At 37.9% G+C, this 15,856-nt stretch overlaps 1 protein-coding gene across 1 annotated transcript in view; it reads right to left on the bottom strand.

The window, feature by feature from the left end:
- LOC105465971 (SEC62 homolog, preprotein translocation factor) overlaps positions 1–15,621 on the bottom strand; it is a 30,948-nt gene extending 15,327 nt beyond the window's left edge. The window contains exons 1-3 of the mRNA XM_024787989.2: positions 15,495–15,621; positions 6,299–6,407; positions 4,968–5,073 (exon numbers count right to left, since the gene is read on the bottom strand). Coding sequence (XP_024643757.1) covers positions 4,968–5,073; positions 6,299–6,407; positions 15,495–15,530 — 251 coding nt within the window. The 5' untranslated portion in view covers positions 15,531–15,621. The remainder of the gene's footprint in view (positions 1–4,967; positions 5,074–6,298; positions 6,408–15,494) is intronic.
- Between the last annotated feature and the right edge of the window lie 235 nt (positions 15,622–15,856).

Below are 15,856 nucleotides of genomic sequence, written 5' to 3'. Positions count from 1 at the left end.
GCTACCACTAAATCAAAAAACTTCACAGTCAGTTATATAAAGGTTGTCAAAACTCAGTGATATTCAATATAATTTTCACTTTTAATGATGTAACTTAATTATAAAAGAGATTATAGATTTGAGATTATCCGTATAAAGACTCTTTCTGGGTTCATTTAGAGTAATCAAGACTCAGCTTCACTTTATGTTAAGTCTCAAATGCAAGAGCTGACATAATAAAGAATGGAGAAAATAAACAGTTTAAGAAATGTTAACAGATTAAAAGTGATGATTTGATTGATCCAAATAATGTCTTTTCAGCTCTCTTCGTGTTCTTTTTTCTCCAAGTACTTCACAATTCAGTCTGACACTGTAATAATTATCTTCAATTAAGTAATGATTAAATATACTAAGATGAGATTTTTGGACTCTGAAAAGGACTTGCACAGCATCAAATTGAAAAATGTGCAATATATTTGGCAAAACATGATGCATTCCTGATATCACTACTTTCTCTCTAAATAGATTGTTCTTCTCTCTTTTTAGCAGTTATTATTATATTTCATATTCTCACCTTAGGGCCTTCACACTAGCTGTTCCCTTTCCTTAGAATGTTCTTCCCCCAAATAAGCATGTCCTTTTGTTTCATTCCCTCACTTTCTTCATTTTCCCTCAACCACAACTACTCTGTTTAAAACCTAAGCCCACCTTCCCATTCTCTCGTTTCCTGTTACCCTATCCATAGCACTTATCTTCTAACTCACTATGTAATTTGTTACAGTTGTTTGCTCCTTCACTAGACGGTAAACTTTTTAAGAGAGAGAGAGATCCTTGCTTTATTCATTTTTTATCTTACCCCAAATTAAGTCAACCTTGCTTGGTAGTTTCTCTTTAACCTTATAATCCTACTCAAGAAATTGGGTTGCCCTTATTTTTGTCATCTAAAAGTCACTTTTTCAAATCTCATGTTCTAGTTTCAGAATTCCTGACTGGTTTCTTCATTCCTGCTTTGATAATGTACAACTACCACAATACGATCTAGAAGCTAGGTCTCACCACCACCACTGGTGCCTGCTAATGGTGACTATCTAGCTACCTTTCTACTTACACCTCACTGGTGCCTGCTCCAGCACATCACAGCACTTGTTAACTAGATGCTTTCTTCCTGCCCAGATAACCACTTCTTTTTGTCATTGTGTTCAGTCCCCTGAAGCACCTGTGTTTTACCTGCCTGGCTGGGCTTCCATCTGCTCCCCAATTAGGTCCAGCCTATGAGCACTTCCACAAAGCTAATTTCTAGGTTTCCTCATTTGGCCCATACTACATATTCAGAAGACCTATTTTTAAATTCTGCAAATATCATTGTGCAAATGTTCAAAGTGCCCCCTAAAATACTAATCATATCTGCTATGAATATATATACATATATAAACAAACAAGAATCTGAAATGAGACCTTAATGATTAACTACTTAGGAGTACAAAGTGGGATTTAAGAATAGTAGTGGGATATTTGAAAATGAAGTGCAGTCTTGTAGTTTTTACTCTTCTTCAGAATGTCTTACAAAAAAATCTGTAATGAAAATATGTTCTACTTTTCTTTGTGCACTTATGTGATTTTCAGATTTCCTATCAGGAACATTTATTACCACTACAAATGAAAATAAAAATACATCCTGTTTATCATATGTTAATTGAAAAACCAGCATTTTTATAATGCAGCTCATATACATGTCCATATATTAAGAGTACATGTGTACACATACAGGTACCTGAAGTATATATTCTCAAATGGTAATGTGGCTATCTATGAAGCAACATTATTAGTAATTTGGATTTTCTTCTAAATCATTTGCAACATTTCCCATTTTCTTAAATTTACTTTATTGGAAAAAAATTATTCTTAATAAAGAAATAATTTAAAAAAAAAAACAATGCAACTTTAGTAGAAAAAAGCCTTTTCCGCTAGGCATGGTGGCTCACGCCTGTAATCCCAGCACTTTGGGAGGCTGAGGCGGGTGGATCACAAGGTCAGGAGATCGAGCCCATCCTGGCTAACACAGTGAAACTCCATTTCTACTAAAAATACAAAAAATTGGCTGGGCGTGGTGGTGGGTGCCTGTAGTCCCAGCTACTCGGGAGGCTGAAGCAGGAGAATGGTGTGAACCTGGGAGGCGGAGCTTGCAGTGAGCTGAGATCTCGCCACTGCACTCCAGCCTGGTGACGGAGCAAGACTCCATCTCAAAAAAAAAAAAAAGAAAAAAGCCTTTTCCCTGATGAGTAGATACAGAAGGCAATAGAAATAGCAGGATCATCTGCTTCTGTCAACTTTCCTGCACTGCTGCCCACCCCCATGAAAGAAAAGTAGACTATTAACTTTCAATTAAATTATGTTGAAAATAATTTCACAATTAGGTCAAAAGGTGAGACTGACATTAACATTTGTGTAATATCAGAGCCTCTGTTTGGCTTTAAACACATGGTACAGAACACATTACTAACATAAAGCTCTCTGACATTTTTACAGAACTACTCAAACTTTCCTATCTCGGTGTGTTCTATGCCCTTTGCTTGGAATGAATTTCCTTTATTCTCTTGTTTGTTGGGTAATCACCTATTTATGTTTCAAAATTTACTTGAAACATTTTCTGTGTGATGTCATTCTTCGTAGTTTCACCATCTCTCTCTTCCTTATAGAACACACCACATTGTAATTAGTTATAAATCTTCCCTAACAGATCAGAGTATGTTCTGATGTAGGGACCAAGCCACAGCCATGATTGTATTCCTGGAGCCTAGAATATTTGTTAAGTGGTTTTAAAATAGCTCTAAAAAGTTTTAAAAATTGCTTCTGTATTTTTTTCCCTCACCTCCATCTTTTTTCAGATTTACCAAACATTTATTAAATGCCAGACATGTTGGGGACTTTCACCAATGTGGCAAAGGTGGGTTTTTATTAAGTGCTCACACTGTGGTAATTGTTATGGAGTTACAATAAAGTATAAAACAGTCTTACAATTGTTTTCAGATTTAGCTGGGAGGAGATTTAAAAAAAAAATAACACATATGTAGCAATTCTAAAATAGTTAAGGGCCAAACTGGGAGGTACTAATGTGATAAACTCAGACCTTTAGACAGAAAGGCTGATGAAGGCTGGAGAGCCTGGGGAAGAGTACATGGTAGAGGAAGGACTTGAGGGATTTGTTTGTGATTTTGAGAGGCACATGGGACAGAGGAAAGAGAACCATTTAGGCAAAGTGGCAAGTTATGATAAGAGAAAGACCAGAAGAGAAGATGAGTGTGGCATGTGCACAAGACCGAGGACGACATAACTGGATTGGGGGTCAGCGATACAAAGTCTTGTGGAGACTTAACCTAATATGTATGAGTTCATTCGTGATACAGCCCATAAAAAGGTATAGATCACATTAGAAAAGATTGTTTTATCATCCTACATTTTCCTATTTTGTTTTTCCTCAGACTCCCTCATGCCACTTAGCTGCTTCAGAAAAACTGACAGTATTGGAGGATGCCAAAAAGAGAAAAAAAGAAACTGGACAAGAGTCCCTTTGTGATTTTGTCTGCTACTGGGCAGCAACTCATGAGGACTGGCCAACAAGACTCTATGGTTGTATTAGAAGTGGCTCTGGAGACCTTAAAGTTATGCTACTCTCATTTATTTTAGTGCAGAAAGGACTCAATCTGACGTCAGTGGGAAGAGCATACACAATGAAAATCGAGTATCTTTGGACACTCTCTGTACTCAGGTCTTTTGAGCTTTTCAAATAACAAGGTACCAAGGCTCCTAAAAAGCCAAAAAATGTGGAATCACATTGGCCACTCTACTCAGAGATTTGGGCTTACAGATCTAATAGCTCCATTAAATGCATCTTCATTTTGTTGGAGGAGACAGTATTTGTATTTTTAGTAGAGACAGGGTTTCACCGTGTTAGCCAGGATGGTCTCCATCTCCTGACCTCGTGATCCGCCTGCCTCAGTCTCCCAAAGTGCTAGGATTACAGGCGTGAGCTACTGCGCCCGGCCGAAACCTATTGTTTCTAAAAGGTCTGTTAGTAACCTCTAGTCTTTGGCAACTAAGAATTTTAAGAAATATTCAATAATTCTTTGACTTGACAGCTTAAGAAACCAGGTGGTGAAACAGTGGTTTTTAAGAGGGTTCTTAGGTGGCTGATACTTTAGGTGCCATTAAATAAAATATTAGTACACATAAAATAATGTAAAATCCCCAAAGATAAGCTTTAGTGTTTTGAAAACAAAATTTAGTTAACATATATTAAGAAAATGCTTAGTATTAAGTAAACCAAGAAAAAAAGAAAAAAATGGAAAGAAAAACTAGCATACTTCTTTCCAAAAGGAAGGTGACTTTATCTTTTAGGCAAACCACTCACCATCAAAAGTTTTTTCAAAACAGAAAAAAATCTATTACGAAAAATACATGTACATTACTGAATTAGCTGTATTTCATCTTGAAATTCTCAGAAAAAGACAAGGTAGATGTTGCAGCTGCCTTGATTTTAGAAGAAATACTACATTAGCAAACACTGAACCAAATAGGAAAGGGTATGCGGCTTATGGCTCAGAGTGCAGGCACTAAAAAAATTGCGGTAACACAGCTAATAGGAATTCCTGCAAGTTTTGAAAAAAAGACTCCCCAACCAATTTGCTCTACAAAAGAAAGAACTTCCTTTTCTACTGTAGGCACTGGTATACGATTTTTGTTGCTGACCCTTCAGTAGGGCTCACAAATATATAAAAGTAATAAAACATAAATAAAAATTATACACAGTTAAAAGTATAATAGTCTAATACCAAACACATTTCCAGAGGTACCAAAGAAATCAGGTTACATGTGAAAACTATATTTGAGTTATGTTCTAGTATCACTACATTTAATGATGTAAGGAGCTTCAGGACTAGGAAGAAAATTTAAAATTATTATGTTATTCTTCACTAAGAAATAAACAGTACCTGTTACAGTAGTCAACCACAGACTCCCTGGTTGTAAATAAAGCTTCCTCTCCTTTCTTGGCCTTTGCCCACTTTGAATCCAAAAGACAATCCACTGCTTTTGAAGCTGAAGAAAAAATTCATTATTTTAAATTTAGTATACACGGGAATTTATGTCTATCTAAATAATATTTTACAAAGTGAAATTTCAACACTCTGGCAACAAAAAAGAAAACCAAACTCAACAGAAAATTAAATCTAACATGATCATGATTAATAGTTCCCCAAAACCTCAACTTGTGAAATATATTAAGTATCTTTTAAAAGTAATGTTGGGAAATAATGGCATTCAGAAATACCAACTAAAGCAAGATAAATTAATGGGGAAATATTAAAAAATTTAAAATATCTGTATGTAACTATCACTCTTATTAATCACAAGCATATGTAGATAAACCAAAATATTCTCTGCTCCCTGCAAGTAATAAAAATTCTCATCAAGTTTTACTCTAATACACTGAGGAAGAAGCTCTGTCAACAATCTACTGCTGTCACAAGAAACAGCTAAACATACTATCTGAAGAGATTAGCACATCTACTTTTTTAAAGTTACAATGAATGTCAAATCATTAACACTAAAGAGAGAGACGATAAAGGAATTTTCCTCTCTACTGGCAATTTAGTTTTTTTTTTCTTCTAAGAGACAGGTTTTTGCTCTGTCACCCAGGCTGGAGTACAGTGGTGAGATCATAGTTAACTGCATCCTCTAACTCCTGGGCTCAAGCCATCCTCTCACTTCAGAGGCACATGCCATCATACTCATCTAATTTTTTTTGTAGAGATAGGATCTCACTGTGTTGCATAGGCTGGTCTTGAACTCCTGGCCTCAAGTAATCCTCTTGCCTTGGCTTCCCAAAGTGTTGGGACTATAGGTGTGAGCCACGACACCCAGCTGCAATTCACTTTTAATTGATGAGAAAGGCAAACTCAACCCCTACTTATAAGCTCTGGTGTTATAAATGACATCAGCTTATAATGACATTGTTCGGGGGAAAAAAGCCAAAGCTCTTAGTTCCAAGTACACATACTATCTAAACAAAAGGTAGTATTTTAAAACACTGAAAATAAATCCTATTTAAAAAAATTTCCAACAATTGTTATTAGAAAACATGTTATTTTTTTATTATAGACATTTTCAATCATAAAAGGGAAGAACAGAATAATCAACTGCCATATGCCCATCACCAGAACAATAACATTTGGAAAGCACTTTTAAAACTTCTACATATCCCAAACGTAGGTTAACTTCACAAGATAGGTACACTAATATGATTTTACTGATATAATCCTACCAATAAAATAATCAACCCGGTGACCCATCATATTGGTGGACTTTGTTGGACAGTTGAATCGAAGATACTTGGCCACAGCCTTCTCTTCTTTAGATGGTTCACCAACTTCCTGCAACATATGAATATGAATTTAGTATAATCATTTACTTGAGAAATCCATGCGCTGAAGAATAATTTACAAATCTATTTTATGAATCTTTTCAAGTGGAGTACAGGCTTTGCTTTCAAGCTTTCCCTGGAGCAGAACTGATAATGTGTTCAAAAGACAAACTGGAGATTTAAAGAAACTACATTTTTCAAATGTAAGTTGATAGAGGCAAAGCCTTTCTGCTTCTCGGCTTCGACTATGAGGCATTTGAGTTGTTTTTTCCACAATGGTAACTACTTTGTACCAGCTCACTTTCATTCTTATATGGTCTTTTTTTTTTTTTTTTTTGAGATGGAGTCTCACTCTGTCGCCCAGGTTGGAGTGCAGTGGTGCAATCTAAGCTCACTGCAACCTCTGCCTCCTGAGTTCAAGCGATTCTCCCGCCTCAGCCTCCTGAGTAGCTGGGATTACAGGTGCCTGCCACCATGCCCAGCTAATTTTTGTAGTTTTAGTAGTGACAGGGTTTCGCCATGTTGGCCAGGGTGGTCTTGAACTTCTGACCTCAAGTGATCTGCTGGCCTCGGTGTCCCAAAGTGCTGTGATTACAGGCATGAGCCACTGCTGCTGGCCTATAGTCTCTTTTTATAAGCCACAAGGCAGTAATTAAAAAGATAAGAGTTGCTAGTAGTGAGTACCCAAATGTCAAAGTAAGTAGAAACAAATGTCATAAATAAAGGTTAAAATAACAGCCAAAGATAGGTACCCTGAACAATGGACAACAGATCGCAGGAGGAGTTCTCAAATTAATCAATGACAGCTGCCCCAGTGTGGTAGCCATAAGAACTATTGAGACAATGACAATTTGTATTCTCTTTGCTTTCCCACTGTGGTTGCAGATACTAGACACTCCTGGGACTGTCTTTCTCATATTCTCTTCTCCAGTAAGGATGAAGCAAAAATAAAAAATGCAAAAAGAGGTATTACTATCTCATTTGAAGAAGTGATTAACAGAAGTGCACTGACAAAGAGTCGTTTTGGAAAGGCCGTTTTAGTCTTTCTCTGCTTTCTTTCTTCTATACCTTTTCCCAAATTTTCTATTATTTTCTTTATTGTTTCTCATTCCCTATCTTCCCTGTATTCCCTTTCATTCTGAAATTCTTTGACAATTCCTCCTGTGAACTTATTTTCCCTGCTCACGTACTGAAGACGATGAAGGCTATCTTTGTATACATCTTATGTATAAACTTTCAAAAGTTGTCTTATTGCTGTAAGCTACTGAAACAAATGTACTGTTCTTAATTACTGTCTTTAATTACACGCTTAAGCACAATACACAGAACATTCAATATTTCCAGCAACATATAATCTAAATGTGAAATGATTTCAGGAAGGTCTGCTTCTTTAAAGAATAAAATGCCAAATAATAGTAAAAAATTATCTGGCAAGAATCTAAGATGCCAAGAATTAATGCTAAACACAGTTGTTTCAAGTGAAAAAAATCTAATGATGCAAAATAGAAAAAAGAATCTATCCAACTTATCTATGTCAGGTTTTTCCACAGTTAAGATAAGTCTGAATTCAGTTATGTTTGAGGAAAATAAAGAACAATCAACAAACCTTTAATTTTATTCCAAAAAGGAATAATGTGTTAGAGGAAGTGGAGGTTTGTGTTTTGGTTACTGAGTCTCCTGGCAGCTACATCTCTCATTTCTTCCTTTGTATTTCCCAAGTCCTCTACTTCCAGTAGCCAATTACCTGTGTAAGATCATACCAGTGTACAATTTCTACAGTCTGCAACTACCAGCTGTGGGCTATTTGTGGAAATAAAAATTAAAAGCCCAAACCACTCAACCCAAAAGAAGACTACTGTAAAAATCAAGTATTATGAAATTAAAACTTTTATATATGAAAATATGTATCACAAAAAGTAGAATCTTTTTTGTTTGTTTGTTTGGTTTTTTTTGAGACACAGTCTTGCTCTGTCGCCCAGGCTGGAGTACAATGGTGCTATCTCAGCTCACTGCAACCTCCACCTCCTGGGTTCAAATGATTCTCGTGCCTCAGCCTCCTGAGTAGCTGGGATTACAGGTGCCCACCACCATATCCGGCTAATTTTTTGTATTTTTTGTAGAGATGGGATTTTACCATGTTGGCCAGGCTGGTCTCGAATTCCTGACCTAGGTGATCTGCATGCCTCAGCCTCCCAAAGTGCCATGATTACAGGCATGAGCCACCACACCCAGCCAAAAAGTAGAATCTTAAAAAATGGCAAATTAAAAATTTAACACTCCAAGTTCAGGAACATCTACAAGATTCATAATGATTTATTTGAGGTCGGACTGCAAAATATACTTTCTGATATAATAAAAGGCAAAAATTCCTCATTAAAATTTTTGAAACCATACTAAAATATATTAATATATGTTGGTATCAGGTATATTAAATGGTAATATTTAATTATGTTTGTAAAATACACTACACTTCGCAGAGCCTCAATTAGTAAATAATATTCTATATATCCATACATCTGAAAAAGTAATACTATAAAAGTTGAAAATAATACTATAAATGGTTTATAAAAACCAATTCTATTATATAATCACACCACACATGCTCAATTTTTTCCTCATCTGATACATCTGTTGTCAACTTAAAGCTGATCTAATTAAATAATTTGTTACTGGGAGGTGCTTGATTAAAAATTGTGGGGGAGAAGTCTGAATAAACGTGACCTGTTCTTTCAGACTTACAGAGTACTTACCCTATCATCTTTGGATGCTACAGTTAACAGCAAAGATTTGCAAGACATGATATGTACACTCTATTACATAACTATTAGAAGCAGTAATTATTATTTCACAAAAAGAGAGGCAGAAAAAATATTTTTGAAATACACAAAGTAGGATGGGTCGGGTGGCTCATGCCTGTAATCCCAGTACTTTGGGAGGCTGAGGCAGGCAGACTGCTTGAGCCCAAAAGACCAGGCTTGAGACCAGCCTGGGCAACATGGTGAAACTCCTTCTCTACTAAAAAAAAAAAAAAAAAAAAAAAAAGAAAAGAAAAAAAGAAAAAGGTGGTGCACATGTGTCGTTCCAGCTACTCAGGAGGCTGAGGTAGGAAGACCATTTGAGCCCTGGGAGGTTGAGGCTGCAGTGAACCAAGATCATGCCACTGCACTCCAGCCTTGGCAACAAAGTAAAAGCACACAAAATAGGAGTGAGATTATCAATGTGGACAGGAACACTGGAAAAGGAAGCTAAATTTTGAAAGATGAACCAGTTTTGGGTAAATTGATTGAAAAGCCATAAATATTGTGGCTGAGAATGACACAAAATTGGCTGTAGTAGAGACAAGCTAGGAAGTATTGGGAGATTAAGTGTGTAAAAGTAGAATAAAGAGTCATCAAGGTAGGTGGGGAAATTTCTACTTTATTCTGTAAGCAGGAGAAAGACCACTAGTAGTTTCTGAATAGGACATAATTAGAAAAATGATTTAGACATGATTTGGTGGCTGTGTGTAGGATGAAATGGAAAAAAATGCATAAGGCAGGGAAACGGATGGAAGACTACTGTAATATCCAAGTAAATTTTGGTGTGATACCAGATTATAAGTGGGAAAGAAATTTAGATATTTGAAACATTTTAAATGTAGAACAGATAGAACTCAATGATAAAGGATAAATAAAATGGTTAGGTAAAGATGTCAGATTTCTAACTTTATCAACAGAGGAAATTTGGGAGGAAGGTAATTGTAGAGAAAGACCGTATCAAATTTAGGCATGATACATATATACTCATACTAACACTCAATAATACTATTCCTGAATACAGACATAAATATACTAATCTACTTACTGCTGATAGAGGCATCACATGTAAAATCTGATTAAATATTAGGATACATAAAAATTGAGAATTACATATTACACAATAGGGAATCTGATATGTATGCACAAAATTTAAAAATCTCATTTTAACAATTAATTTCAAGTTCACCAAACTCTTCCAAAACTGCATCCTGTCCTTTGTAAAGGCACTACCAAGTGGCAATGAAAGGAAGAGAAAACACGGACTTAGATAATCTCTCCCAACTAGACACAGAATTAACTTGTTTATTGATACTTTCTTTAAGTATTGCAATTTATTAACTTATAATAACTTATCCATATTGTAGACTGCCTTCAATGCAACAATATAGTTTGTGCCACTGCTTGGGCTTTGAAGCCAGAAGGACCAATTGCTGTAGAAGAGTACCATGAGAGGCAGGGCTCAGCGGCTCATCCCTGTAATCCCCACCACTTTGGGAAGCCGAGGTGGGCTGCCTGAGACCAGGAGTTTAAGACCAGCCTGGGTAACAAAGTGATACTCCATCTCTACAAAAACTTTGAAAAAATTAGCTAGGTGAGGTGGTGCACACCTGTAGCCCCAGCTAGTTGGGAGGCTGCAGCCAGAGGATCACTTGAGCCCAGGAGTTTGAGTCTCTAGTGAGCTATGATGCCATCACTGCATTCCAGCCTGGGTACCAGAGTGAGACCTTGTCTCTTTTAAAAAAAAAAGAAAAGAAAAGATAAAAGAGTACCATGAGAACATGAACAGATAGTTGGGATTACAAGCACAAGCCACCACATCCAACGTGCATGGAGTCTTCACTTTCACTGTTCTCCTGATATAGCATAAGGGAGTACAAAAGTTTTACCTTCTTTCTGTCTATACGTTGGACCACAGTACCTCCCCTCTTTTTCTTTTGATGTAAACAGAATATTTTTGTAACTTTCCTAGAAGACTTCTAACAAAGTGAAGGCCTTTTGGGAATAGTAGCACCCGCTAATAAAGAGAAACCAACTCATCAATCTTGAAATGAATGCAGAGAACTTCTTAGTTCAATGAATGAACACAACTGTCTTAAAATGAGGAAGCTAAGAGTCAATAAATTTAGGCTGGACTGCTTTTCCTTTCTTTGCACCCAATACCAATACATTGGGTGTTGTAACTTAAAATCCAAAATTATTTAAATTGGAAGTTTGGTTAGAACACTCTTATAAAATTCTTTAATAAATACTATGTTTTACTTTAAAATACAGCAACACTAAAATACTATGATAAAATAGAGTTTGCCATTTCTAAGTTATTTTAGTCAATATTTAACCTTTTTGAGAAAAAAATAATAGATCAAGAGTAAATATGTCACGGGCATCAATCTTAGAGAATTTGTGATACAGAGGAACTTTTAAAAATTACTACACCCAGGCCGGGCGCGGTGGCTCAAGCCTGTAATCCCAGCACTTTGGGAAGCCGAGACGGGTGGATCACGAGGTCAGGAGATCGAGACCATCCTGGTGAACACGGTAAACCCCGTCTCTACTAAAAAAATACAAAAAAACTAGCCAGGCGAGGTGGCGGGCGCCTGTAGTCCCAGCAACTCGGAAGGCTGAGGCAGGAGAATGGCATAAACCCGGGAGGTGGAGCTTGCAGTGAGCCGAGATCCGGCCACTGCACTCCAGCCTGGGCGACACAGTGAGATTCCGTCTCAAAAAAAAAAAAAAAAAAAATTACTACATCCAATAAAAATTAGCTTAGCTGATCTGTCAACCATGAACTGAGCAAAAAAGAAAAAGGCTTGGTTCAAGCAGCATAAAATATTTGTGAAAAATGCAAATAGTAGTTTAACAATAAAATCTGAAAGCTGGAGGGGACCTTAATCTTTAGTAACACAGTGTGCTATACAAATAAAGCTGTACAAGAGTATCTAGACAACAGCAGTACCCTTCTGTAATAGCTCCAACTCCCTTCTATTGTATTCTTTCCTTAGCAATGGGTTTGCTAAACTGCAAAACCCTCCATTAAGTCTTTGGGGGGAGTTTTCTGATTTAGGACTGGCTTCCTGAGTTCCTTCTCTTCAGAATATTCGGAGTCAGACATCAGACCTGTATAGCTGGCTATATAGTCCTAAATTTTCTCTTTTCTTCCCTGTCCTGAAATTAAGCACATAAGCCCATAATATGTCAAGGTTTTATTGCTTGCCAGGAAGACAGATGGGTGCAACAAAAATAACTAATGGAGGGTTATAAAAGTTCTAAGAATTAGCCATTTAAATGTCTCAAAACTCAACTGGATATTTTACATATAAGCAGAATACTGAATGGGACGATTCTCTTTAGCAAGGACAAGTCATGTTAAGTCTTTACGTTGTATAGTTCAATAATAAAGAAGTCAGGATTAAAGTATTTCAGAGCAACTTATTTTTTATCTATTGTGACACGGAAAGAGTATTCAGTTGGGAATCAGAAGACCTGGTCTAAATCTGGTTTTACTATCTTGATTGATGATCCTGGATTAAGTCACAAAACCTCACTGGACCTCAGTTTATCTGAAAAACGAGAGTGTTGGGTAAGATCAGTAAGCTGTAGGATCACCACTCTGCTTTCATGTAAGACTGAATTCATGAAAAAGGCTTCCCAACAAATCCTACTAGATCCTTTTAAACTCTAAAATTTCTTGATACCAGGATTGTAAATCAACTACTGGTATGCAGCAGCACATTGTTCATCTATATGTAGTTACTGTATGAGTACATGTAGCTCACTTCTGGTTTTCAGTGACCAGTAATGTGAGTCCAAGAAGGAAATGTGACAACAGTCCTCTTGCTAGAAACTTCAGTGGGACACGAGAATCTGAAATTACACTGAATTACACAGAAAAAGCAAATTAGCTACTTTTTTTTTTAACCCTGAACTTATCTGTTTGTATCAAACATTTCTCCCCAATGTGCAAACTACAATTAAAGATCACTGAATCACTAAACGTAAACATCTTTCTGAACATAAAACGCCAAGCAACAAATGACAGAAACTCAGCTGGTATTACAGACTTTTTTGCCTAAAAATTCCACAACAGGATCTTTTTTGTAAGTTAAACTCTAAACTTTTCATTACATTTGATCTTTTTATCACAAGTGATTACAGAGTTTCTGATTATCTGGAATGATAAAACTGAGGTATTTTCTAGGCTAGTATATTTTGACAAGTGTGTTAGGCTGCATAAAAGTAGTACTCTAAGATCTCTCACAAACATTTTACACAGCCATGTAGAAAATTTCAAGGACAGAAAAATAAATGTCACTTAATTTTGTGTATGCCAAGTAGGTTTTTAATAATTGATCCTCAAATAATAGAAAGTAAATAGCTATACTCTACATAACTCCCAACCTAACAGTTTATTTACTGAATAGGGGGTTGCTAATCTTTCTTCAGTATATCAAAGAGTACTTAACAAAAAACAAAATAACAATCCAATCTAAATCCTTCATCCTGGGTAAGGAGTAGAATAGAAGGAAGGGGTTATGTGCCAAATACTTTTGATAACTTTTAATAAATAAGTTGACTGACCTATTATTTTCAGAGCAACCTTAAAGTTTTTCTTTTTTCTTTTTTGAGGTAAATATCCCTTCTTACACATGCAGAAAATGAGGTAAAAATTAACTTGCTCAAAGTTACTCAGCCAATAATTGGTGGAGCTGGGGTACAAACAGGCAGTCTGGCTCAAGTTTGAGCTCTCTGCCACTGTCACATTACTCCACAGCCTCTGTTTAATGTAAGATCACAACTAAAATAAGAGCAGCTATTCAAAAGGTGAATTATATAACCCTTACAACAATATTAAAAACCAACTGGAATTGTAAAACAATGTGTATTGAAGGGCATAAAATTGTACTGTCAAGAGTAAATCTAAGAAGTTCTGTAAGTACAAATCTGACAGACAATTTCAATACACAATCTAATAAAATATTGTATGCCCACGTCAGAGGAATAACACTAACTCTTGAAAGATTAAGAACAGTATAATTAGAAACTTCTACTGATCTTAAGACCTAGTCTGATCTGTCTGAACTTGAAATCTGCCTCTTTCTAATTCCCTTCCGTACCCTGTTCAGAACTACTTTATTTCTGCCAAATTCCAAAATTCCAAATTTATTGATCATGTGTGTCTTTTTCACAGCATTTAAAAGTTTCCAGAAGAATTTTAACTTGTATAGCTCAAAACACCTGTAGTGTAGGCCAATAAATCGATAAACTTGAAAAAAAAAAAAAGACGGGGTAAAATGGAAGAAAGAAAAAATCATTCTAAGCAATGAAATAGTAAGGAACAGAAAGGCAATGATGAGTGTAACAATTTATTATAGTAACAATTTACTACATGTGATCAATTTATGAGGCCTTATGAAGGTTTCTCAGCACATCAGCTGATGAGACGACTAATAAATATCCTGAGTCCAAGATGTTCTACATAATTAATCCTCTTGGCAAAGAGCAAGAACCAGGGAAAATCGCAAGGAAGAAATGCACAAATGACATGCATGTGGAGTGAGGCAGGGATGTTATGTAGGTTACTATGAGGATGACACACTGGCATATGAAGGGTTTCTGGGCGCCACCAGCTCGTTGCAGCACCAACGAGGTTGTGGTTGTTTACACCACGTCGCCTGGAAAAAAGCCGGCAAGCTTCAAGTGGACTATTAAGTTAAGAATATTGAGGGGAAAGAAGGGCAACGCAACTGAACATCTGGATGAGCAGATCGCTGCCTAGGCCCCGAGGCAGCTGACCAAGTCCAGATCATTCTCCCTTACGGTCTATGCGCACAAAGGACCAGCTGCTGTAGGTCAGTCCGCCGCCTCCTGCTACCCCAATTACCGTGGCCTTAATTTCAGGACAGCTAAGGCCAGAGGATGGGGTGAAGGGAGGGGAGGAGCCCCGGGAAGGGTCAACGTCTGCGCCCCGGACGAGGCTGACCTCCCAGGTCAGGCCCGGGACGGCGCGACCACAGGAACTCCGAGCCCACAGCCGCGCCCCCGCAGCCGGATTCCGAGCGCGGCGCCTCCCTCCTTACCCTGCTGCTCCACCACCACCTCTGTCTCTGTCTCCGCCGTCGCCAACACCGCCCCCCCCGCCCCAGGCCCCTCACAACGACGCAGCCTGCAGCCAGCTGCCTCGCGGCGGAACTCCACCCCACCCCACCTCGCCCTTGCTTTCGCTCTCCCTTTTAGGGGGCTTTCCCCGCTCCTTCCACTTTCCATCGTGCTGAAACCCCCTGCCCAGAGCTCGGCTTTGCTACCTGGATCCGCTTCTTGTGTCTCCTGCGTTCCGCCATGTTGGCCGCTCCGCCCGGTTCCCTCTGACGTGGAACGAGGAGGGGGCGGTGGAAACCTCGCGAGAGCGCGCCCCGAAGCCCGTTATGTAACCCGCCGGCTGGCGCCCCGGGAATGAGGAGGTCGGTCAGCCGGCTGGGCCTGCGGTCTTTGGCTGTGCCTTCTCTGCACTCTTCCCTCCGCTCCTGTTGTGCGGGAACTGGAGAATCGTTAGGACCTGGAGGAAGCAGAGAAGTGGATCAGAGAACAGGAGGGCTGGGAAGAGACCTGGTTTCTCAAACCTGACTGAGCATCTGAATCACCTGAGAAGCTATTAAAATGCAGATTC

The sequence above is a fragment of the Macaca nemestrina genome, chromosome 2 (assembly GCF_043159975.1).
Source record: "Macaca nemestrina isolate mMacNem1 chromosome 2, mMacNem.hap1, whole genome shotgun sequence".
In the NCBI taxonomy this organism is placed as follows: domain Eukaryota; kingdom Metazoa; phylum Chordata; class Mammalia; order Primates; family Cercopithecidae; genus Macaca; species Macaca nemestrina.
Note: the sequence above shows the minus strand (reverse complement) of the source record. Positions and strands in the feature narration are given on the sequence as shown.